The sequence below is a fragment of the Podarcis tiliguerta genome (assembly GCF_965153285.1).
Source record: "Podarcis tiliguerta genome assembly, chromosome: 16".
Taxonomy (NCBI): Eukaryota; Metazoa; Chordata; class Lepidosauria; order Squamata; family Lacertidae; genus Podarcis; species Podarcis tiliguerta.
Genome location: NC_139549.1, coordinates 21893716 through 21918954, shown reverse-complemented (window position 1 = coordinate 21918954; position 25239 = coordinate 21893716). Strand labels below are relative to the sequence as shown.

The following is a 25239-nucleotide window of genomic DNA, read 5'->3' as shown; positions in this document are numbered from 1 at the left end:
GCCAATTACTACCGGACCTTCATCGCTGATTATGCTCATCGCACCACCCCGTTGACCCGGCTACTGCGCCCAAAGACGCCGTTTTCCTGGGACAAGGAGGCAGAGGAGGCGTTTCAGGGGTTGAAGGCCTGTTTCCAGAGGGCACCAATCTTACAACATCCTGACCCCTCTCGACCCTTTGTGGTGGAGACCGACGCTTCCAGTACGGCTCTCGGTGCCGTCTTGTCTCAACAGATTGGTCCTGAAGCGCCACTCTTACCCTGTGCCTTCTATTCCCGCCAGCTCCTACCAGCGGAGCGTAACTATACTGTGTGGGAGCGGGAACTACTGGCCATCAAGGTAGCCTTTGAGGTCTGGCGCCACCATCTTGAGGGGGCACGACATCCGGTGGAGGTGAGAACCGACCACCGGAACCTGGAGTACCTCCAGACCACCCGCAAGCTGAACCAAAGACAGATCCGGTGGGCGTTGTTCTTTTCCCGGTTCCAGTTCCGGATCCGCTACATCCCTAGCTCTCAGAATCAGAAGGCGGATGCCCTGTCCCGGAAACCTGAAGACAACGCAGACACGGTACAGCAAGCAGAACCCACCACGATCCTACCTCCGGCTGCATTCCTGGCCACCCAGGAGGCGCAGCCACTGCAGGTTCGGGTGCGGGAACAGCAGCGGGTCGACGCTTGGGCCCAGGAACGACTCCGGGAGCTGGCTGAAGGGTCCAGCCCACAGTATCCGGGGCTGGTCCTGCATCAGGGCCTTCTGCTGCACCACGGTCGTCTGTACATCCCGCCAGGGCCACTACGGCTGGAGGTTCTCCGGATGGCCCATGATGCCCCAGCAGCGGGGCACTTTGGACGGTATCGGACCACCCATCTGGTCAGTCGAGAGTTTTGGTGGCCCCGCCTGAAGGCTGACGTGGCTCGCTACGTTACTGGTTGTGATGTCTGCCGGCGCGCTAAGGGACCTACCGGGCGACCCCCCGGCCTACTTCAGCCATTGCCAGTTCCACCGCACCCTTGGCACACGGTTTCGTTGGACTTTGTAGTGGACTTACCCTCGTCTCGTGGCTGTACCTGCCTTCTGGTTTTCTCCGACCATTTCACCAAGATGGTGCACTGCGCTCCCTGTCCATCTGTACCCACAGCCAAGGAAACTGCTCAGCTGTACCTTCAGCATGTCTTCCGCCTGCATGGCCTACCTGAGCGCGTGGTGTCCGACCGGGGCGTTCAGTTCACATCCCGGTTCTGGCAAGCACTACACCAGACCCTCGGGACGGAGGTCTGCCTCTCGTCAGCCTATCACCCACAGACCGATGGCCAGACGGAACGGGCGAACGCGGTGCTGGAGCAGTACCTCCGGTGTTACTGCAGCTACCAGCAGGATGACTGGGTCGACCACCTGGCATTGGCGGAGTTCGCCTACAATAACGCGGTGAATGCGTCCACCCAGCAGACCCCGTTCCAGGCCAGTTATGGTTATCATCCACGGCTGTTTCCAGAGGTGCTGCCGACATCCGCAGTCCCGGCGGTGACGGAGTGGCTTCAAGAGCTCCAGTCCCAGCAACAGCTTTTGGTGGAGCAACTGCACCAGGCCAAGGAAGCGTACAAGGCCCAGGCCGACCGCCACCGCCAGGTGGGGCCGGAACTTCGCGTCGGTGACCTGGTTTGGCTCTCCACTCGCCACCTCCACCCCTCTCGACCTTCGCGGAAGTTGGACGCCCGCTTCACCGGCCCGTTCCCTATCGTAGACCAAGTCTCTCCTGTGGCATTTCGTCTCCGGTTACCCGCAACCCTGAAGGTTCACCCGGTCTTCCACAGGTCCCTTTTGAGTCCGGTGGCCCCACCCGACGAGTTCCACCCGAACCGTCCCCGACCGCAGCCAGTGTTGGTTCGGGGAGAGCCTGAGTACGAGGTGGAACGCATCCTGGACTCCCGATACCGCAGGGGAAAGCTGCAGTATCTCATTGACTGGAAGGGGTACGGACCGGAGGACCGTTCCTGGGAACCTGCGGCCAACGTCCACGCACCTGCCTGCCTCCGAGAGTTCCATGCGACGTACCCCGGCAAGCCGGGTCCGGACCCTCGGTTGAGGGGGGGGCCTGGGAGGGGGGATGGTGTGATGGCCTGGGATTCCGATTCGGAGGATGAAACAGAGGAATCCCGGCCTGCACAGGAGTCCCCGCCTCCAGGGCCGGCTGAACTGGGGCAAGGCCTAGATGCTGAAGAGCCTGCACCTGTGGCAGTGCATCAGGAGCTGGCCCCAGGTGAAGCCCTTCTGGCCCCAGAGAGGCTTGACGACTCAGTGGCCACAGGTGAGCCTCCTCCAGGGCCCAGTAACCCTTCGGCCTCTCCTGATCTGCAGAGGTTTAGAGCAGAGAGGCGAAGGGAACTGGTTGCCCCCAGGAGGAGTGCTCGCCTTAAGGCCAGAGGAGGCGGGGCTCCTGGGGGCCGGGACCGCCCCTGGCCTTAGAAGAGGATAAAAGCCCAGTCAGCCCGGCCCCAGGTTGCGGGAGCAACGTCGTTGTTGGCTTCGGACCTTCCTGCGTTCCTGATCCCTGCTCGGCCTCCTGTTCCTGACTATCCGGTACTCCTGTTCCCTGCTCGGCCTCCTGTCCCCGACCATCCGGTGTTCCTGTTCCCTGCACAGCCTCCTGTTCCAGCGTTCCTGTTCACCGCCCGGCACTCTGCCTCGGACCTTGCCCCTCTTCGTGTGGACTCTGCTACACCCAAGGTACCTTACCCCCGGGACCAGCACAGTATTGTATTGGATCAGCAACCTCTTAAACATGTCCTTGTGGTCTATCAGCATCACACAGTTGCCTAGAGAGGTCTTATCCATCGTAGCCCCTCCAAACAGGGTAATAGCATTGCTGGGTATTATTCCTGTTGTTGTTTAGTTGTTTAGTCATGTCCGACTCTTCATGACCCCATGGACCAGAGCACGCCATGCACTCCTGTCTTCGACTGCCTCCCCCAGCTTGGTCAAATTCATGTTTGTAACTTCGAGAACACTGTCCAGCCATCTTGACCTCTGTCGTCCCCTTCTCCTTGTGCCCTCCATCTTTCCCAACATCAGGGTCTTTTCCAGGGGGTCTTCTCTTCTCATGAGGTGGCCAAAGTATTGGAGCCTCAGCTTCAGGATCTGTCCTTCCAGTGAGCACTCAGGGCTGATTGCCTTCAGAATGGAGAGCTTTGATCTTCTTGCAGTCCATGGGACTCTCAAAAGTCTCCTCCAGCACCATAATTCAGAAGCATCAATTCTTCGGTGATCAGCCTTCTTTATGGTCCAGCTCTCACTTCCACTCATCACTACTGGGTATTATTCCTACCTCCTCAAAATACAATGGTCTTCTGCATGCATGGTCCATTACAGCCCACCTTCTCTGGTGTCCATTCCCCTACTTACCCAATGGTGTCTTCATCCAGAACATAGAAGGAGAGGTTGTGGAACCCCATCGGAAGGTGCAGAGTATATTCCTCCCCCCAGAAAGGGTTGAGGTTCTTCCACACCGTGGCAGTTCTGCAGAGGGGAAGCAGAGAAGAGGTCAACACTGGATGTGTGGCTGTCTTTTGAGGTGTCAAAAACCCAGATTCTCAAGTATATATATAGCATGGGGAACTCATAACTCCCATCATCCCAGACCACTGGCCATGTTTGCTAGGCCTGATGAGAGTTGTAGTTCAGCAACATCAGGAGGGACAAAGGTTCCACATGCCTGATATAACACAGCCTGGGACCTTGGGGTGAAGGGTGGGTGAAATAATAATAATAATAGTAGTAGTAGTAGTAGTAGTAATAATAATAATAATAATAATAATTTCACTCATTATTATTAATTAATCAACCTTCCTCAAAAGAGCCCAGAATGATATACATAAAACCTATGGGCAAAATGTATTTTTTTATTTTAAAAAAATTATTAGATTTATATTCTACCCTTTCATTGTAGAAGGACGTGTGGATCCAGAATTGGCCTCCAAGCTCACTTACGGACTCACTGTTAAAACAATCTTTTTATGGGAGACAATCTTACTTGGCTACGAGTGATCGCCAAAGAAGAAGAAGACAACTGCTGTTCATCATAGCATCACAGGGCAGTTCACAGAATAAAATATAGTAAATAATAAAAACAAAACAGCAAAACAATACCCCCCTACACACACACACTTCCCACAGACACATTTAGAAAGTGGTAGAATATGAATCAGCCAAAGGCTTGGTTGAAGAGGAACTTTTTCACCTGGTGCTTAAAAATATATAATGAAGGTACCAGAGGAACCTCCCCGGGGAGAGCATTCTGCAAATGGGGAGCCACTACAGAGAAGGCCCGTTCTCACGTTGCTGCCCTCTGGACCTCACGTAGAGGAGACACACAAAAAAGGCATCAAATGATGAACACAGAGTCTGGGATGGCTTATACAGCAAAAATTCAGCAAAACAGTGCTAAAACCATATGCACACTAAGAAGAGCCCTGCTGGATCACACCCAAGGGGGCCCATCGAGTCCAGCATCCTGTTCTCACAGTGGCCTTAATAGGAAACCTGCAAATTAGAACTCATAACCCACCTACTTTCAGCAGCCAGAAGCATCATAGCCACTGGAGAGACATGTCAGGAGTAAGCATGGACCAATGGTACCAAATAGTATGGGAAACAGCCCTACTAGAAAAATTAACCAATAAACTGAAACTGACACGGGGACAAATAGAAGAAGACTCCTTCACCCTGGTACGGCTCCCCTTTATCACATACACAGCCCAACAAGACAACGACAAAAATCCACCAACAGCATACAAATCAATATGGCTAACCTGATCCAAAACACCCACCCACCCCACTCACACATGAAAACAAAGACCACCACAGCCAACCACAAATGAATAACCACACCCTAGGCCAACCCCAACCTCTCTCACCACCAAAGGAACAAAAGCGAACAGCAAAGAACCTGCACAAGCAACGCTGACACCAAACCCTACATATAGTAAGTAAAATAGTAATTCCCTCCTCGCCTATAATTCCTACCAACTGTTATTGAGATGCATACTGCCTCCAACAGTGGGTGGAGAATATAGTTGCAGTGGCTAGTCACCACAGAGAGCCTCATCCGCCACAAAATGGTCCAATCCTCTTCTAAAGGCCTCCAAGTTGGAAGCCAATCGCTACACCTTGTGTGGGTACGAGTTCCGCTGTGTGAAGTGGGTCTGTCCTGTATCTTTCAACATTTAGGATGTCCCTAAGTTCTAGTATTCTAACAGTGGGAGAAAAACCTTCTCGCTATATCCATTTTTTTCCACGTCATGTGTCATTTTATACACCTAATTTTATACAGGAAGCATTGCCAGATCATCAGTTTCTAATCTCTCGTGTTTCCTCTCGTTCTTATTCACCATTTTTAGAGCTAACTAGGGAACACTTTGTTGGAGAAGGCGGTCAAGTCAGGAGTCTGCGCAGAAGGACCGTTGGTGCTTAATGCACCTTCTATGCAACACACCGTTAACCTATGGAACTCCCTGCCACAGGAAGAAGTGATGACCACCAACTTGGATGACTTTGAAAGAGGTCTGGACAAATTTGCAGAGGAGAAGGCCATCAGTGGCTATGAGAACTGCATGATGGACTAGCTGGGGCATTGGCCTGATCCAGTAGGCTATTGATTGATTGATTGATTGATTGACTGAGTGGCTGATTGCATTCATATCCCACTTTTTCTCTAAGGAGCTCATTTAACCTCCACAACAACCCTGTGAGGTAGGTTAGGCTGAGAGGTAGTGATTGGCTCAAGGTCACACCCAGTGAACTTCATGGCTGAGTGGGGACTTGAACCCTGGTCTCCCGGGTTGTCCTAGTGCAATTCTCTAACCACTGCACCACCTTGGCTTTCTCTTATTCTTCTGTTCATATGTCCTTTCATCTCTGCCCCTCCCCTCAGCACAGCCAGGGACTGATTCAACCGCCTCTTCCCAGCCTGGTTAATCGTTCACCATCCTAAGGAGCAAATCTTTACAGAGCCATGTTGCTCTGTCTTCAAGCCACTTATAATGTTGTCAGTTTGCTCTTGATCAAATATTTGAGGAGGGATAAGATGAGAAGGGTGTGTCAAGACTGGACGGATCAGACAGCCTGAGGCTCTCTGAGGCTCTTGCCAATTCTCCAGGCCAGGAAGACAAGCACAGGGTTCCTTAACACCTCTGGGCACCGGGCAATGTCAAATGGCTGACAAGCTGTCAATCATGCTTACAAGCTGCCAGTATGGTGACCCTACCACATATTCCACAGAAGAGAAAGTGGAGGATGAAGGAATACTGTAAATGGTGCTAATAGAAGCTATCAGGACCTGTAAAAAAAACCCTTTTAAATCCCAAAGTACGTAGTGGCTTTGGGACAGGCTGTAGCTCAGTGGAAGGTTGGTGGTTCGAATCCCTGCGCCGGGGTGAGCTCCCATTGCTCGGTCCCTGCTCCTGCCAACCTAGCAGTTTGAAAGCACGTCAAAGTGCAAGTAGATCAATAGGTACCGCTCTGGCGGGAAGGTAAAGGGGGTTTCTGTGCACTGCTCTGGTTTCGCCAGAAGCAGCTTAGTCATGCTGGCCACATGACTCAGAAAAACTGTCTGCAGACAAATGCCGGCTCCCTTGGCCAGTAAAGTGTGATGAGCGCCACAACCCCATAGTCATTCACGACTGAACTTAACTGTCAGGGGTCCTTTACCTTTACCTTTACCTTTTTAAGCTTGATGGACCAGTGCTCTAACTCCCAGAGATCACTGTTGTTGTTAAATCAACTCTGGGGATTGTAGCTCCCAGAATTCTTTGGGGAAACATATACCATGCTGCTTTAAACAAATGCATCCTTACTTTGGTGCAACTTCATCTAAACCATATCCTCCAACATTTCTCCGATGAAAATAAAGACGTCTCAATCCATAATGATAATTTTGCTCAGTGGTTAGGACACTTGCTTGGCCTGCAAAAGGTTCCAGGTTCGGCCACTGACATCTCCAGGAAGGGCTAGGAGAGACCCCCTGTCTGTAACCCTGGAGAGCAGGTGCTAGTGAGTATAGAGCGTTGTGGTCTAAACCACTGAGCCTAGGGCTTGCCAATCGGAAGGTTGGCGGTTCGAATCCCTGCAACGGGGTGAGCTCCCATTGCTCAGTTCCTGCTCCTGCCAACCTAGCAGTTCGAAAGCACGTCAAAGTGCAAGTAGATAAATAGGTACCGCACACATTTACCCCACACATTTTACCGGTTTGCCCCAGCCACTCTGGGCAGCTTACAACATACATAAAAACATAATAAAACATTAAATGTTTTTTTAAAAAAACTTCCCTATCCAGGGCTGCCTTCAGACGGCTCGGTGAGTCGGATAACTCCATACCCTCCAACATTTCCAACATTTCTCCAATGAAAATAGCGATGTCCTAAGGAAAAGTGGGACATTCCTGGATCAAGCCAGAAACTGGGGCGGCTTCTTTAAATCTGGGATGTCCTTGGAAAATAGGGACACTTGGAGGGTCTGCTAACCTTCCTGCCCACAAACCAGGAGGAAGACTTGCTAAATGGCCAATGTCATCTAAACTCCCCGCAAACAGAGCTAACAAAATCTAGATGGCCCATCAGCCTGATACAGCAGGCTCATCTTAGGTGGGATAACCAGGGCTTTTTTCCCCAGCCAGAACTCATCAGAACTCAGTTCCAACACCTCTCAGGTAGGTGCCATTGACATTAAAAGAGAACAAGGGAGGCGTTCATGGCGATTGCCAGCATCTCTTATTCTAGAAAAAATAGAACCTTGCTTTAATGCAACGTTATCTAGTCTCCTTGCAGACAACGTTATCTAGTCTCCCTGAAAGTGCTACCTGCTCCCCTGGCTATGTGCAGGTCCATGGGGCCTTAAAATAACATAAGCAAAAATCCCAACTGAGATGTCTGGCCTCCTGCTCTCAAACATTAAGCTGCGGAAAACCTCGTGGCGGATTAACATTCCTTGTGGATATTAGTGCTCACCTTTTAACGGCACATCTGAATCTCTCCTTTGGCAACCAGGGAGGCTGCCCCACGGCTGCCAACCAGGCACCAACCGCCACAGATCTGCCTTAATTGCCTAGGACAACCCCTTGTTTTCGTTAATCCCCATGGAAGGGAGTTTAATTTTCGGCTCAGGCTTTAAGTGGGACACGTCATCGACAAAGCCTGGATTTGGAAGCCTGACAATGAGAAGCTTTCACAGAGCAATGCTTTTCCCAAGGGAAGCAGAGTCCAGACCCTGTTGTTGTTGTTGTTGTTGTTGTTGTTGCTGCTGCTGCTGCTTGCCTGCCCTTCACCCCAAGGCCCCAGAGCCCGTTGTGAAATTGAAACACAACATCAAAAACAGTTTAAAATAACTTGCAATCACAAAAATATACACCTCAAGTGTCAAAAGCGGAGGTGTGTTTTCAGCATCCTCTGGAAGCTGTATAATCAAGGTGCCCCACCTCTGTGGGGAGGGAGTTCCACAGCTTAGGGGCCACCACAGAGAAGGCCCTCTTCTGGGCCACCATCACCCTGAGCCTCTGAAGGTGAAGGAACTACCAAGAGGACCCCCTCTGCCCATCTCAGCACCTGGGAGGGTCTGTCATCATAGATGCAGTCTTTCAGATATTTGGGGCCTGAGTCATTTAGGGCTCTGAACACCAGTATGAGCTGCTTGGGGTGGATCTACACACGGGGGGGGGGGCTCTATAAATACGTAAGTCAGAAATTAAAGCGTTCTAACAAAAGAAAAAAACGCTAGAGAAAATTGCTTAGATTTTTGTTTTGCTCGCCAGTGCCATCTGGTGTTGCATGTTTATAATGCATACAAAACGCTGTTTTTTGACCAATGTAGCTGAGTCCTTAAACTGGGCCTGGAACAAAATGCCAACTAGTGCATCTGTTCTAAAACAGGGGTTATATGAAATCTAAACAGAACCCCAGCTAGTAATCTGGCTGCGATAATCCATTCTGGAAGTTCACAGAGCACAGTGGCCAAGGCACCTCCGTCCAAAAGAGGTCATAGCTGGCAAGCCTTCCAGAGCTGGCACCAACCTTGTGCCCTCTGGATGCTTTCGGACTACAACTCCCATCAGCCCCACCAAGCACGGCCTTTCTGGACTACAACTCCCATCACAGCTGGCTGGGGCTGGTGGAGTTTGAGTCCAAACATCTGGAGGACATCAGGCTGCCAAAGGACAGTCTGGACTCGAGCACATTTGTAACAATAGTCAGATAAATCTTAGAACAAGAAGAGTTATAAGAACATCTGGACCAAAATTTCCTATAGTCCAGTCCTCTACCAAAACCAACAATGACCAGCCGGATTTGGGAAGCCCGCTATTTGTGCCCAGTGTGTGGCATGTAAGAGCTATACAGTACTGCCTTCGAACATGGAGGTACTATTTTGCTGCCGTGAATAAGCCCGATCCTCTTCCACAAATATTTCTGATCCTGAGGCTTGAGATACTGAGTTCAATGATTCAGAAAAGGGCAACCAAAATTATCAAGGGGATGGAGGGAACAACTCTCCTACAAGGAAAGCTTAGGGTGTTTAGGGACGTTTTGGGGAAATCTCTAAATCTGGGAAATCTTTAAAACTGGAGAGATGTGGGCGTTCCAGTCCTCTCTGCCTCTACTTACCTTGCCACGACCTCGTTGTCAACCTTGATGATGCAATAAGGGTCGCTGGTGCCGGACCTTTGGGAGAGAGCAAAGCAGAAACATGGATGAGAATTAAACACTCCCCACACCAATGCTAATGCTAATGCTAATGCTAATGCTAATAATAATAATAATAATAATAATAATAATAATAATAGGTTGGGGGCATCACTGGTTTCAAAAATGCCACAAAAGCCGTGGGTGGCAGTAGTACTGGTGCCCACTGAAAATTCTGATGGGATTTACCATATTTTTTGCTCTATAAGACTCACTTTTTCCGTCCTAAAAATTAAGGGGAAATGTTTGTGCGTCTTATGGAGCGAATGCAGGCTGCGCAGCTATCCCAGAAGCCAGAACAGCAAGAGGGATTGCTGCTTTCACTACACAGTGATTCCTCTTGCTGTTCTGGCTTCTGAGATTCAGAATAATTTTTTTTCTTGTTTTCCTCCTCCAAAAACTAGGTGCGTCTTGTGGTCTGGTGTGTCTTATAGAGCGAAAAATACGGTACCTACAGAGGAGAACAGGAATTTAAGGGAGGAGGTCTTTTTTAGCCTAAGAGTCACATTCCATTCTGGGCAACCTTCGGATGAGAAAACAATCCAGCAGCACCAGTCCCTATGAGAAGAAGTCCCAGCAAAAGACGAATGGATACAAAAACTTGTGGAATATGCAGAAATGGTGAAACTTACTGGAAAAATAAGAAATCAAGGTAACAAACTTTTTATAAAAGAATGGAAACGGTTTGTTGAATATTTACAGACAAACTGTAAACAGGTTGTCTGTAAACATTGGCAGGATTATTATAATCGCCTGCCGTTTTATATGAGTATATATTTACAGGAGATGAACAAAGGAGCAAATAAAGTTAATATGGATATGCAGAAAATATTACAAAATAAATTTCAGGAACTGCAGAAAGAGGGGGAAGGAAGTCAAGTTTTGAAATGTTAAAATGATTGAAAAATGATTGAAATGTATGAAACTGAAAAGCATAAATAAAATGTTTAAAAAGCAGTACCAGTCTCTGTGGAAGCAAGCAGCTGTGTGAGGGTTCCTGGTTTGTGGCACCTCAAAATTGTGTACCCGTTGGCCATAGTCCCCCTGCCCCTCCACACTACGCCCCTAAGCTGGGGACAGCATATAGCCTGGTGGGGAGAGAGATCCAAGGGACAGATTGATTTAAGAGCATAAGCAGAGCTCTGCTGGATCAGGCCAATGGCCCATCTAGTCCAGCATCCTGTTCTCACAGTGGCCAACCAGATGCTCAAGCAGCAGCTGAGCACAAGATCCCAGTCCTCTCCTGCAACTGGTATTCAGAAGCATCACAGCTTCCAGCAGGCCATGCAGGCAGAACACAGCCACCATAGCTAAAGGTAAAGGGACCCCTGACCATTAGGTCCAGTCGCGGACAACTCTGGGGTTGCAGTGTTCATCTCACTTTATTGGCCGAGGAAGCCGGCGTACAGCTTCCGGGTCGTGTGGCCAGCATGATTAAGCTGCTTCTGGCGAACCAGAGCAGCGCACGGAAACGCCGTTTACCTTCCCGCCGGAGTGGTACCTATTTATCTACTTGCACTTTGACGTGCTTTCAAACTGCTAGGTTGGCAGGAGCTGGGACAGAGCAATGGGAGCTCGCCCTGTCACAGGGATTCAAACCGCTGACCTTCTGATCGGCAAGTCCTAGGCTCTGTGGTTTAGACCACAGCGCCACCCACGTCCCTGCCACCATGGCTAGTCGCCATTTATTTATTTTAAAAGCCTTTCTAAACCACTTCACAGTTTGAAAACCTCTCTAATCAGCATGTGCTATGTACAATGCAAAGAACCAATATCCGTTAACACGCAAATACAGCTGTAAAGTCAATAAAAGAACATAAAAGCAAATAAAAAGAATGAATTCAGAGGATTTGCGCATATAAATCAGAGTCTAATCTTATGGTCATGAAAAGCCCAGGCCAAATAGATAAGTCTTTACAAGGCGTCTGACGCAACTGCTGGTTGCTACTTGACACAAGGCGGGGGAAGGTCATTCCACAGGATGGAGCAGCCAGGAGGACCACTCATTTTGGATCTGGGATGTTGAAAATAAAACTGCCAGTATCATAATGCCATTATACAGATCTACGGTGCAACCACATTTGGAGTACTGTGTTTACAGCTCTAGTTATCTCCCACTTGAACTACTGCAACGCACTCTCCGTGGGGCTACCTTTGAAGATGACCCGGAAACTGCAACTAATCCAGAATGCGGCAGCTAGACTGGTGACTGGGAGCGGCCGCTGAGACCATATAACACCGGTCCTGAAATTGCATTGGCTCCGAATACGTACCCAAGCACAATTCAAAGTGTTGGTGCTGATCTTTAGAGCCCTAAACAGCCTCAGCCCAGTATACCTGAAGAAGCGTCTCCACCCCCAACGTTCAGCCCGGACACTGAAGTCCAGCTCCAAGGGCCTTCTGGTGATTCCCTCCCTGCGAGAAGTGAGGTTACAGGGAACCAGGCAGAGGGCCTTCTTGGTAGTGGCACGCTCCGTGTGGAATGTCCTCCCATCAGATGTCAAAGAAATAACAACTATCTGACTTTTAGAAGACATCTGAAGGCAGCCCTGTATTGGGAAGTTTTAAATGTTTGATGTTTTATTGTGTTTTTAATATTCTGTTGGGAGCCGCCCAGAGTGGCTGGGGAGACCCAGCCAGATGGGCAGAATTTAAGTAATATTAATAATAATATAATAATAAGTAATATTGGAGAGGCAAAAAGAAAGAAAAAAATACCCGAATATAAGCCTCTCCCTTCCTCACTGCTCCTGGCTGGCTGCATACTGGGGGGGGGAACCATGCTGCGTTGCCGGCAGCTTTTTCCCTTCCTCACTCTCTCCCTTCCTGGCCTTAGGGAAGACGACAGGGGACTATGCATGGGGCAGGTGAAGCTTTGCCGCTCTCCTGGCGCTGTTTGCCCTGCGCTCCTGGCTGCATACTATAAGGTCGCAAATATAAGCCACACAGTCAGAATTTGGGGGGGAAGTGAGGCTTATATTCAGGCCAATACAGTACAGTGGTACCTCAGGTTACAGACGCTTCAGGTTACAGACTCCGCCAACCTGGAAATAGTACCTCAGGTTAAGAACTTTACCTCAGGATGAGAACAGAAATCGTGCGGCGGCGGCAGGAGGCCTCATGAGCTAAAGTGGTACCTCGGGTTAAGAACAGTTTCAGGTTAAGAACGGACCTCCGGAACGAATTAAGTTTTTAACCTGAGGTAACACTGTATTACAGTTCTGGTTGCCTCGCCTCAAAATGGATATTGCAGAGTTGGAAAAGGTTTGGGAAAGGGCAACCAAAGCAATCGAGGGATGGAAAGACTCCCGAATGAGGAAAGGTGCAGCATTTGGGGGACTTATTAATCTAGAGATAAGGCAAGCAAGAAGTGACATCGCAGAGGCTTATAAAATTAAGCTTTGTGTGGGTGGGTAGGGAAAAGATAGAGAAAAGCATTTCTCCCTCTCTCATAACACTAGAACTCGTGGACGTCCAACGAAGCTGAATGTTGGAAGATTCGGGACAGATAAAAGAAAGTCTTTCTGCATAGTTAAACTATGGAACTGGCTCCCAAAAATGGCAATGATGCCCACCAACTTTGTTGTTGTTGTTGTTGTTTAGTCATTTAGTCGTGTCCGACTCTTTGTGACCCCATGGACCAGAGCACGCCAGGCACTCCTGTCTTCCACTGCCTCCCACAGTTTGGTCAGACTCATGCTGGTAGCTTCGAGAACACTGTCCAACCACCTCATCCTCTGTCATCTCCTTCTCCTTGTGCCCTCCATCTTTCCCAACATCAGGGTCGTTTCCAGGGAGTCTTCTCTTCTCATGAGGTGGCCAAAGTATTGGAGCCTCAGCTTCAGGATCTGTCCTTCCAGTGAGCACTCAGGGCTGATTTCCTTCAGAATGGAGAGGTTTGATCTTCTTGCAGTCCATGGGACTCTCAAGAGTCTCCTCCAGCACCAGAATTCAAAAGCATCAATTCTTCGGCGATCAGCCTTCTTTATGGTCCAGCTCTCACTTCCATACATCACTACTGGGAAAACCATAGCTTTAACTATACGGACCTTTGTTGGCAAGGTGATGTCTCTGCTTTTTAAGATGCTGTCTAGGTTTGTCATTTCTCCCAAGAAGCAGGTGTCTTTTAATTTCATGGCTGCTGTCACCGTCTGCAGTGATCATGGAGCCCAAGAAAGTAAAATCTCTCACTGCCTCCATTTCTTCCCCTTCTATTTGCCAGGACAGCATTAAAAAAGGATTAGACAAATGCCTGGAGGAGAGACCTATCAATGGCTACTACTCATCCACAGTTGGATACATTTACTATGCTTCTAAATACCAGTTGCTGGAAACTGCAGGAGGGGAGAAGGCTCTTGTATTTGAATCCTGCTTATGGGCTTTCCACAGGCAATTGGTTGGCCACTGTAAGAACAGGATGCTGGACTAGATGGGCCACTGGCCTGATCCAGCAGCCTCTTCTGATATTCTTATGCTGGACCTGAAGCTGAAGCCTTAAATGCTTAATTCTGCCATCACCTCTGGTGTTTTCTCATCTCTGGAGGTTTCCATTCCTGCAGTTTTTCTTTGTTTGTTTTTAAATTCAGCAAGAGTGCTACAAATCGGGGAAATGGAAAATGCCCCTCTCTTCCCAGCCTCACTGCCACATGCATGCCTGAGTTCTCACCGGATGCCATCGCAGCGCAACATATCATTATGGCCAACCTCTCCGCCCCCTCTATTATTTATAGATTAATATCAGCCTGGATTGTAACTTGATAACTAATAATAGTAACTTAACTCAGCCTCCTGAACTCCAAGGGGTTAGGCAAGATCGCTGCTCAAAAAGAGGATTGTAGCTTAGAAATTAATATCCAACTAAGGCCTACTCAGAGTAGACCCACTGGAAACAATGGACTGAAGTGAGCTGAGTTCATTATCCTCAATGTGCCTTCTCTGAATAAGATGAATGTTGGATATATAACCCAATGCAGTGGTACCTCGGGTTAAGGACTTAATTCTTTCCGGAGGTCTGTTCTTAACCTGAAACTGTTCTTAACCTGAAGCACCGCTTTAGCTAATGGGGTCTCCTGCTGCCGCCGCGCCGCCGGAGCACGATTTCTGTTCTCATCCTGAAGCAAAGTTCTTAACCCGAGGTACTATTTCTGGGTTAGCAGAGTCTGTAACCTGAAGCGTATGTAACCTGAAGCGTATGTAACCTGAGGTACCACTGTAGTACTATGAATACATCTTTGCATTTTCTGGTTGCAGTCCTCACAACAACCCTGTAATGTTAGCTGGTGTTATTATTTCCCCATATTGAAAGGAGGGGCTGAGGCTGAGAGGGGCATCTTGCCCCAGGATCCCAGCAGGCTTGTAGTAGTTGCAAGATTTGAACCAGGGACTCCCTGCCTTGGCAGTGCTGTCTCTTAGCCACTACAATAGAACATCTCAAGTGTCTGGCTGTTCTAGGGAGCTGGTGCCATTTAAATGGTTGGTCCTTTAAAGCAGGATTGGGAAACCCAATTTGCCCCCTCTCTTGTTGAGAGTTGCATTCCCTCAGTGGTATTCTGTTACGGCATGGGTAGGCAAACTAAGGCCCGGGGGCCAGATGCGGCCCAATCGCCTTCTGAAACCGGCCCGTGGGCGGTCCGGGAATCAGCGTGTTTTTCCATGAGTAGAATGTGTGCTTTTATTTAAAATGCATCCCTGGGTTATTTGTGGGGCATAGGAATTCATTCATTCACCCCCCCCCAAAAAATATGGTCTGGCCCCCAAAAGTGGACAGAACTGCTACTTCTTTCTTTCTTTCTTTCTTTCTTTCTTTCTTTCTTTCTCTTTCTTTCTTTCTTTCTTCCTTTCTCTCTCTCTCTCTCTCTCTCTCTCTCTCGCTTTCGCTCTCTCTCTCTCTGTGACACATTCTGTCTCTCTGACATCCACCTTCTCCCTCTCTCCCTTTCTGTGACACCCCTTTCATTCTGTTCTTCTCTTTCTCTCCCTCCCTGTCCCAAGAGAAGCCAACTCTTAGGGGCCAAGGTCCCTTCAGTGCCGGATTTACATATAAGCTAAACAAACTATAGCTTAGGGCCCCACTCTCTTGGGGGCCCCCAAAAAATTTAAAGGGCGGGGGGAAAACTGGATGTACATTTCCAAAATATAAGATAAAAAAACAAATAAACAGTGTTTTGTGTTGTGTTGCTCCCATGATGTAAGTAATGGGCCCCGCCTGCTAGCCTGCTCCCTAAAATATCACTGGTTTGCTCATTTCTATACATAGGGTGCCTACATTCTGCATGGACTGGACATATAAAGGGCTCCATTACCTTCAGTAGCTTAAGGTAAAGGTAAAGGTACCCCTGCCCGTACGGGCCAGTCTTGACAGACTCTAGGGTTGTGCGCCCATCTCACTTAAGAGGCCGGGGGCCAGCGCTGTCCGGAGACACTTCCGGGTCACGTGGCCAGCGTGACATCGCTGCTCTGGAGAGCCAGAGCCACACACGGAAACGCCGTTTACCTTCCCGCCAGTAAGCGGTCCCTATTTATCTACTTGCATCCAGAGGTGCTTTCGAACTGCTAGGTTGGCAGGCGCTGGGACCGAGCAACGGGAGCGCACCCCGCCGCGGGGATTCAAACCGCCGACCTTTCGATCGGCAAGCCCTAGGCGCTGAGGCTTTTACCCACAGCGCCACCCGCGTCCCACTCAGTAGCTTAGGGCCTCATCAAATCTAAATCTGGCCCTGGGTCCCTTTGCCCACCCCCGTTAAAATATTTGAAGAGGCTGCCCCCACCCCAGAGTGGATAGGCAATGCCATTCAAATGGTGTGTACACGTTGTGTCATATGATCAGTTATGCAGGGCTGTGCTTACCTGGGACACCCACCCCCCAATATTTTATTCCAGTTGGCACCCCTGCCTCTCCCCCTACTCTTTATGACACCCCTTTTCCCTCTCTCTCCCCCTTTGTCTCCGACACACCCTTCTTTCTCCACTTCGCCTACCGCCCAGTAAGAGCCCTGCTGAATCAGGCCAAAGCAGGGGCTCCATCTAATTCAATATCCTGTTCTCTCAGTGGCCAACCAGACCCCGCCCCGCCCAGGGGAAGCCCACAAGCAACAGCCACCATCCCTGCTGGCAGCTCTCAGCAACTGCTCTACGGAGGCTTCCTGCAGGTTACCAGAGCCCTGAGCCAGCCAGTCGCACAGGCAGGGGCCTTTTGAAATTCACCGGAGGGCCGCATGTTGCCGATCCCTGCTTTGAAGAGGAACCCTTTGTTCCCTCCTCCCCTGAAATCTTGTTAGCTAGCCTCTGAAGCAAGCAGCTCAAGGAGATGTCACTACAGCCATGGAAACAGCAAAATGCCAGGAGCCCCACTCACAGCAGTTTTCTACTTAGCTAGCTGGCTTGGGAGAACGCAAGTGTGATTGTGTGTGTGTGTCTGCACACAAGCCCTGTTTCGTGCCATCCCCACCCCCAAGATCTGGATTCAGATCCTGTCCTTAAAAACAGAACTACTTTAAAAACAACTCACATTCTGAGACTGATATACAGTGGTACCTCGGGTTACATATGCTTCAGGTTACATACGCTTCAGGTTACAGACTCCGCTAACCCAGAAATAGTGCTTCAGGTTAAGAACTTTGCTTCAGGATGAAAACAGAAATCATGTTCCGGCGGCGCGGCGGCAGCAGGAGGCCCCATTAGCTAAAGTGGTGCTTCAGGTTAAGAACAGTTTCAGGTTAAGAACGGACCTCCGGAACGAATTAAGTACTTAACCTGAGGTACCACTGTGGTCACATTCGGAACACACATTTAAAGTACGTGGCTTTCCCTCCAAAATCCTGGGAACTGTAGTTTATTTGTATTATTTTAATTTTTAAACACATCATTAAAAGCAGTCATGTGATGTATTTTAGTTTGATGTCTTGTTTATTGTATTTGCAAATCTTATTTATTTTTAAAAAAGATTTTTATATACCACTTGACTATGGTAAAACCTCTAAGGGCTTTATGAGAAATATTAAAATTATCAATAAAAAAATCCCAGTTGAAATCATTTAGAGAAGTAAAATGAACAGTCGTTGACATGTCAATATCTGTATGTCTGGATAGTCTTTGCCTAAACGCAAAGGTTTTAAGAGGGCTCTGGAAAAGGGTGCAGCAAAGACACCTGCTTGGTGTCAAGTGGCAGAGAGTTCCAAAGTATATCTGTTGCCACACTCAGAGATCAATCAATGAGTATCATGTGGCATCTGGAACTGTGCCAGTTTTGCAGATGCAAACCGTCTAGTGGATGCATATGGGGTAAGGTGCTCCTCCGAGTATGCTGGTCCCAATCCATTTACTGCCCCACTTCTGCCAGGGCAACAATTCCCAGTGTCCTTAACAAACTGCTAACGGTTTGTACATAAAGCAAAGCCAAACCATAGTTTCACACAAATGCGCAAACACTCCTCCTGCTTGCTATTGTACCCAAAGCTAAGCCATGGTGTGCCTTAGAGTTACATCAAAACCCACATTTGTGCCCTGAAAGATGGGTTCGAGATGCATTTGATAAAGAGATAAAAACTCAGAGGTACACTTTCCCTGAACGTGGAGGTTCTGTTATCTTGATTAATAGCTGCTGAGAAGCCTCTTTGCTTTGCAAGCAGAAGGCACCAGGTTCTGTCCTTGGCATCTCCAGGTAGAGAGCCCTGCCTAAAACCCTGGAAAGCAGCTGCCAGTCAGTGCAGACAACGCTGAACTAGATGGACCGACAGTCCAATTCAGTATAAAACAGCTTCCTATGGTCCTATATCATGGAGGCAAAAGAAGCTAAGCCTGCAACCCTGTACACACTTACTCGGGAGTAAGTCCCAGTGATGTCCATGGGGCTTACTTCTTAGCAGACACATAACATGCCTCCGGAAAGGGATAGACTTACTACTGTTGTCTATGCTCTGGTAACTTCAAGGTTAGATTACTGCAATGCGTTATACGTAGGGCTGCCTCTGAAGATGCTTCAGAAACTTCAGCTAGTGTAGAATTCAGCGGCCAGGCTGCTCACCGGAGCAGGACGGTTTGAGCATATTGCACTGATCCTGGTCCGACTGCACTGGCTACCAATTAGTTTCCGGGCCCAATTCAAAGTGCTGGTTTTGACCTATAAAGCCTTAAACAGCTCAGGACCGCAATATCTCAAGGACCGCCTCTTTCCATATGAACCTACCTGGACCCTGAGATCATCTTTGTGTGCCTCCTCCTCGAGAGGTCTGAAGGGCGGCAACACAAGAACGGGGCCTTCTCTGCAGTGGCTCCCCGTCTGTGGAATGGTCTCCCCAAGGAAGTTTGCCTGGTGCCTTCATTAGACACCTTTATGTTGTGATCTTTCTTGTGAACCGCCCTGAGACCTCTGGGTATAGGGCAGTATATAAACTAATAATAATAATAATAATAATAATAATAATAATAATTACTCAAGCGTTGGTCTCCATGTGTTCAACAGGGCATGGGAAACAGACACAGGATTGACCCTTCGGTAACCACACTTTGGTGGCAACAGGGAACCTGCCAAGCAGTGTTTGAATCTGTGCTGAAGCTGGCATAGAAGAATAGACTTGTAGAGTGTTGGAAGGGTTCCCCAAGGGTCATCTAGTCCAACCCCCTGCAATGCAGGATTGCTGGGAAGCTGCCAAAGCTGCTCCACTTCACACCCTTAAAAGTACAGAATTGAGGAAAGGTTGTGGCTCAGAGGTAAGGCAAACTGTTTTGCATGCAAGAACATCCCAGGTTCAATCTCCGGCATGTCCAGCTCAAACTGGAAGAGGCTCCCTGTGTGAAATCCTGAAGAGCTGCTGCCAGTCAGGGTAGACAATATTGAGCTAGATGGACCGGTGATCTAATTGGACCTTATATCAGGTGGCCGTAGTGACAGCTGCCAACCTGGGATGGCTTCCAAAAGGGATTAGACAAATTCAGAAGGTCTATCAGTTGCCTTGTATGGCATCCAACCTTTGGTCCATCTAGCCCAGAGCTGTCAGCACTGACTGGCAGTAGCTTTCCAGGGTTTCAGATAAGAAGTCTGTCCCAGCCTTACCTGGATATGCCAGGGTAGGCTGTGGCTCTTCCCTAGAGACATAGGAACACAGAAAGGAGGAAGACCTCTGGTCCATCCAGCTCAGCATTACCTACACTGACTGGCAGCAGCGCTCCAGAGTTTCTGGCAGGAATTTTCTCCCAGCCCTACCTGGGAGATTGGGGATTGAACCCGGGACCTTGTGCATGCAAAGCAGATGCTTTAAGCACTCAGGTATGCCACCTCCCCTGTCACAGGAGGCTTCCTTATACTGATCCAAATCTCTGGTCCATCTAGTTCAATGCTGTCTGCACTGACTGGAAGCGTCTCTTCCGATTTCTGAACAGGGTTTTCTCCCAGTGCTACCCAGCGGTGCCAGGAATTGAATTCGGGACGCTCAGCATGCAAGGCAGATACCACTGAATGACAACATCTTCCTCTTGCCATATTGCAGTCCTTAACTAGTGTTGCTTTTACTATTCTTGCCCCAGTAACTTTTGTTGAAGCTTAAAAAGCAAAAAAAATTAAGCTTCCCGTAGTCACCCATCTAACTTCTAATGGTAGAGTTGACATGGGGGAATGTTGCGTTTGAATATGGTTTGTTTTGGGGGTGGGGGTGGAAACTACTTTAATAATAAACTAAATCCCTCCAGTTATGCGTTATTGTTATTGTTATTATTGTTTCTGCACTTTTGGAAATGTATTAACTTATTTTGCAAGATTTATATACCGTTTGAGAGTAAAGAAGCAGTTTAGGAGAAGAAAAAAAACCCAGTAAGATTATCAGTATGACCGTACAGTATGACTGTATGGAACAATCACAAATTTGCAGAGGAAAACATCCTATTGAATTATATACCCAAGACGTGGAATCTAACAAAGGGACAATTTGAGTGGACTCTTACTATGGCAAAAAGCCTGATCTAGATGAACTGGAAAAATAAAAATCCATCTTCAATGGATTGAAGATAAGTACAAACTCTCTACACATAAACAAGTTGTGTACAAATGTAGACTTGCCACGGACAAATTTAACAATATTTGGAATTCATTTTTATAAATACCGTATTAGATTAAGGTCTGATTAATCTCAACTCCCTTTTTTTTGTAATGTACACAATATATTTTTTCTGTTTTGTTTGGGTACTATTTCTTGTTTCTTCTTTTTTGTGTCTTACTCTCTGCCCTTGTAAGTTTCTACTTTTTATTTCTCAATAAAGAATATGAAAAAGATTATTGGCATTAAAAAATAGTTTAAAACAACTATTTTAAGCATTATTTTTTTAAAAAAATTAAAATCACACCCAAACTCAGAGCAACCTCCTTACTATATACCTTATATACAGAATCAAACCCATCAGTCCATCTAAGTCAGTACTACACTGACTGGCAGCCGTTTCAGGCAGGGGACACTTCGTGGAGATGCCACTGGGACCTTCTGCAAGCCAAGCAGGTGTTCCACCCCTGAGCTAAGGCACTTCCCTTAACCCATAGGAACGCAGAAAGCTGTCTTTTCCTGAATGAGACCCTTGGTCCATCTAGCTCAGGACTGCCTAAACTGACTGGCAGCGACTCTCCAGAGTTTCAGGCAGGGACTCCCGCCCAGCCCTAGCCTGAAGATGCCTCGAATTGAACTTGGAGCCTTCTGCACGCAGAGCAACAGACGCTCTGTCGGTATCAGCAGGATGGGCGAAAGCCACCGACAGGACAGCTCAGCCGCATGGTGCTGATGATGCCAAAGTTGCAGGTTCGATCCCCGTCAGGGGCACCTGCGTTATATTCTTGCATTTCAACTGAGGCCCTTCCAACTTTACGAGGCTATGACGTTCCTCGGTTTTCTGAGGGACAGGAGGCTGGAGAGGGTCCGGGCTCGCATCTCGCCTGCTGGATCCCCCGGAAGCCCTCCGCTCCCTCCCCTCGAGGAGATACAGGAGAGAGACCTTCGCTGTGACCCAGCAGCGGGGCTCGTCTTACGCTCCCGAGCGGTCGCCACCTGCCTCCCCGCGCCCACGCAGTGAGCAAGAACAGAAGGAACTCCCCACTCCCAGCCACCACCTACTCAGCCTTCTGGAGTCGTGGGGATCGGGGACCACAGACGGGGGGGACGACGGGGGGGGAGTGGGCGATGGCCAGGAGGAAGCGGCCCACTGAAGTGAGCTTGCCAACACCTTCACCCCGCCCGAAAAATGAACGGGAGTTTGCCCCGGCAGTGCTGCCGTCGGGGGGCAAGACAGCCTGGCCCTCCAAGACAACCAGTGCCCTCCAACAACCGGTCATGGAATCATAAAAGGGATCCCCGAGGATCGTCTAGTCCACCCCACTGCGATGCAGGTCCAAAAGAGGCGCTTGCTCGCCCTGCCGCCCTCTAGGACCGTCGAGGTTGGGCGGAGGGGGAGAAGAGCCAGACGACGGCAAAAAAAAAAAAAACCCCACTGTGGGGGGAAACAAAAGGAGGCGCCGTCTAGTCGGGTCCGCGCAGTGGAGAGGAGCTCGGCTTCGGACGGCGAGGGGGGGGGGCGTCCGGAGGGGTTTGGCGGGGAAAGGAGGGGGTCTCGACGGCGCGGGCCGGCACTCACACGTCCTTGGCCGGCAGGTCCCTTCCCTCCACCACGCGGAAGTGCAGCGATGTGTTCTTGGCCATGCCGAGGCCGGCGGAGGCGCGCTGGCGGCGGCCGCTGCAGCAGCGCTCACCGACGGTCCGCGGGCTGCATGGAGCGCCGATCCTCGACGGCCGTCCAGCCGCAGCAGCCGCGCCTGTCTTTGATCCCTCCCGGATTGCAAGGCGAAGGGGCTTTTTTCCAGTCAGCAGGAAAGCCGCCTCCGCCTCCTCCGCCTCCTCCAGAAGCCAGCCAGCCAGGCAAGACGGGAGAGAGAGGCAGGCAGGCTGGGGAACCGGTCCGGCCAGGTGGCGATCTCCTTCTCCGCTGAGTTCAGCAGGCGAGAGCGCCCGCCTGTCGAGCTGGCTGCCTTCGCTCGCCTTGTTAAATGCCAGGCGCTCCTCGGCTACCTCGGCTGCGGCTACAGGTGGCCGGGCGGAAGAGTGTGAAGCTGGCCCGCCTCCTAGAGGCCGAAAAGGGAAGCGGCGGAACTCCGTTCCGTTGGTTGTTGGGGGTGGGGGGCGTTTGTTCCTTTGCTAATAATAATAATAATAATAATAATAATAATACGCCAGCTTCTTGGGAGAAAAACAATGACAAACCTAGACAGCATCTTAAAAAGCAGAGACATCACCTTGCTGACAAAGGTCTGTATAGTTAAAGCTATGGTTTTCCCAGTAGTGATGTATGGAAGTGAGAGCTGGACCATAAAGAAGGCTGATCGCCGAAGAATTGATGCTTTTGAATTCTGGTGCTGGAGGAGACTCTTGAGAGTCCCACGGACTGCAAGAAGATCAAACCTATCCATTCTTAAGGAAATCAGCCCTGAGTGCTCACTGGAAGGACAGATCCTGAAGCTGAGGCTCCAATATTTTGGCCACCTCATGAGGAGAGAAGACTCCCTGGAAAAGACCCTGATGTTGGGAAAGATGGTGGGCACAAGGAGAAGGGGACGACAGAGGACGAGATGGTTGGATAGTGTTCTCCGAAGCTACCAACGTGAGTCTGACCAAACTGGGGGAGGCAGTGGAAGACAGGAGTGCCTGGCGTGCTCTGGTCCATGGGGTCACGAAGAGTCAGACACAGCTAAACGACTAAACAACAACAAAGAAGAAGAAGAAGAAGAAGAAGAAGAAGAAGAAGAAGAAGAAGAAACGTTCTCCAGAGTGTTAAGAAACTGCCCTGCTGGATCTGATCTCCCAGCCCCAGTGTTCTGCTTCCAGCAAGGGGTAGCCGGATGCCCCCAGCCATGGATTAGGGCTGGTGTGAAAGCAAAACACAGAAAAATCAAAAACGCCTTCATGTTATTTTTTAAAAGGCAGGGCTCAGGCACCCCGCCAACCCCTGACCAAAAGAGGCCAGATTAGAAATCAAACGACAGAAAAGAAACAGTTTTGCCTGGTGCTTAAAGATAAGTAATGATGGTGCCAGACATGCCTCCCTGAAAAGAGCATTCCTCAAGAAGGGAGCCACCGCTGAAAAGGCCTTTGTGCAACTGTCCTGTGGATCCTTCCATACAGTGCTATTTTTCTAGAAAAAGAGGTGCTGGAACTCACGGTGAATGCCTCCCTTGCTGTCTTATAATGGCAATGGCTCACACCTGAGAGATGCCGGGACTGAGTTCTGGCTGAAAAAACTCCCTTCTCCCATCATAGACGATGATCACAGGGTCCACGTTAGAGGCTGCTGCTGTAATGTGTCGCCAGAGGGGCTGCCTTTGAAAAGCTAGAACAGTTATGAGGAACTATGTGCCGCAGACCAGTCAGGGTACTAGAAACTGCACTGGCTACCAGCTTGATTCAAGGTGCTGCTTGTGGCCTTTAAAGCCCCGAACTAGGGTTTAGGGAAAACCTGTGCTTCTCCAGATGTTGTTGGACTACAACTCCCATCATCCCCTGACCATTGACCCTGGTGGCTGAGGCTGATGGGAGCTGGAGTCCAATAACATCTGAATGGTGGCAGGTTCCCCATCCCTGTTCAGCTAAGCATCCTAGACCTGGACATAGGGTCAGAAGCATGTCAGCAATAGAAAACAAACACCCGTGTCAGTGAATTTAAGTTTAATTCAAAGAAACCAAAACAGTGCAGGCCCAGTGATGACAGCAACTCTTCCCTGTAGGTCTTGCCCCAATGAGGCAGTTGTGGTTCCCCTCCCAGCAGTCTAAGGCTCCTTTTTCTTCTCTCTCTTTGCTCCCTGGCTTTTTCAACAGCCTGCCTCATCTCTGTCTCTTGGCCCCCGTCCTCTCCTGTCTCTATTCCTAGACTGCTCTCTTCCCCAACATCTTCCTGCTCACTAAACCCTGTCGCCTCTTCAACTTCCAACATCTCCTCCTCCCCGTATGCTCCTTCTTCTCCCTCTGACCACTAATAGTCGTTCCACTAGCACTCCCCAGGCTCTGAGCCTCCTTCCCCTGGGGGTTCCTCAGCTGGTGACCCCCACCACTCTCGTGCATCCAGCCAATCTTAAAAATCAGTTTTCCAATGACTTCTGCCAACAGATATTCAGTGTTCTGGGTTTGCTAAGAATTCTCAATGCTCACTAGGTTGCTTTGGGGGCAGTGTCCCCCGGTTTGGTTTCCCTCTAACATTTTGTATGGCTGTTGCACTAGCGCAAGGGCAAGAGGAATGGTGTTGCAATAGCACTAGATTTCATATTGCAACAATATTCCTCTTGCCCTTGTGCTAGTGCAACAGCCATGCAAAACGTTAGGGGAAAACCTAGCCTGTGGAAGTGTGTTGCACAACCAGTTATGCAACAGGGAATATCTAGGAGACAGCAATCTGATGTGTAACCACCCACAAGAGCCTTGTTCTTCTTCTGCCTTCTCTTGCACAAGCAATTATCCTAGTCTAGTGCAACGAGTACACCATTAACAGACTTAAACTT

The 25239-nt window shown here is 49.3% G+C and overlaps 1 protein-coding gene across 2 annotated transcripts in view; it reads right to left on the bottom strand.

Moving 5' to 3' along the window:
* RASAL1 (RAS protein activator like 1) overlaps positions 1-22777 on the bottom strand; it is a 69601-nt gene extending 46824 nt beyond the window's left edge. For both annotated transcript variants that reach the window (XM_083417652.1, XM_083417653.1), the window contains exons 1-3: positions 22332-22777; positions 9648-9704; positions 3403-3516 (exon numbers count right to left, since the gene is read on the bottom strand). In XM_083417652.1, the coding sequence (XP_083273778.1) occupies positions 3403-3516; positions 9648-9704; positions 22332-22396 (236 nt within the window). In that variant the 5' untranslated portion in view covers positions 22397-22777. The remainder of the gene's footprint in view (positions 1-3402; positions 3517-9647; positions 9705-22331) is intronic.
* Between the last annotated feature and the right edge of the window lie 2462 nt (positions 22778-25239).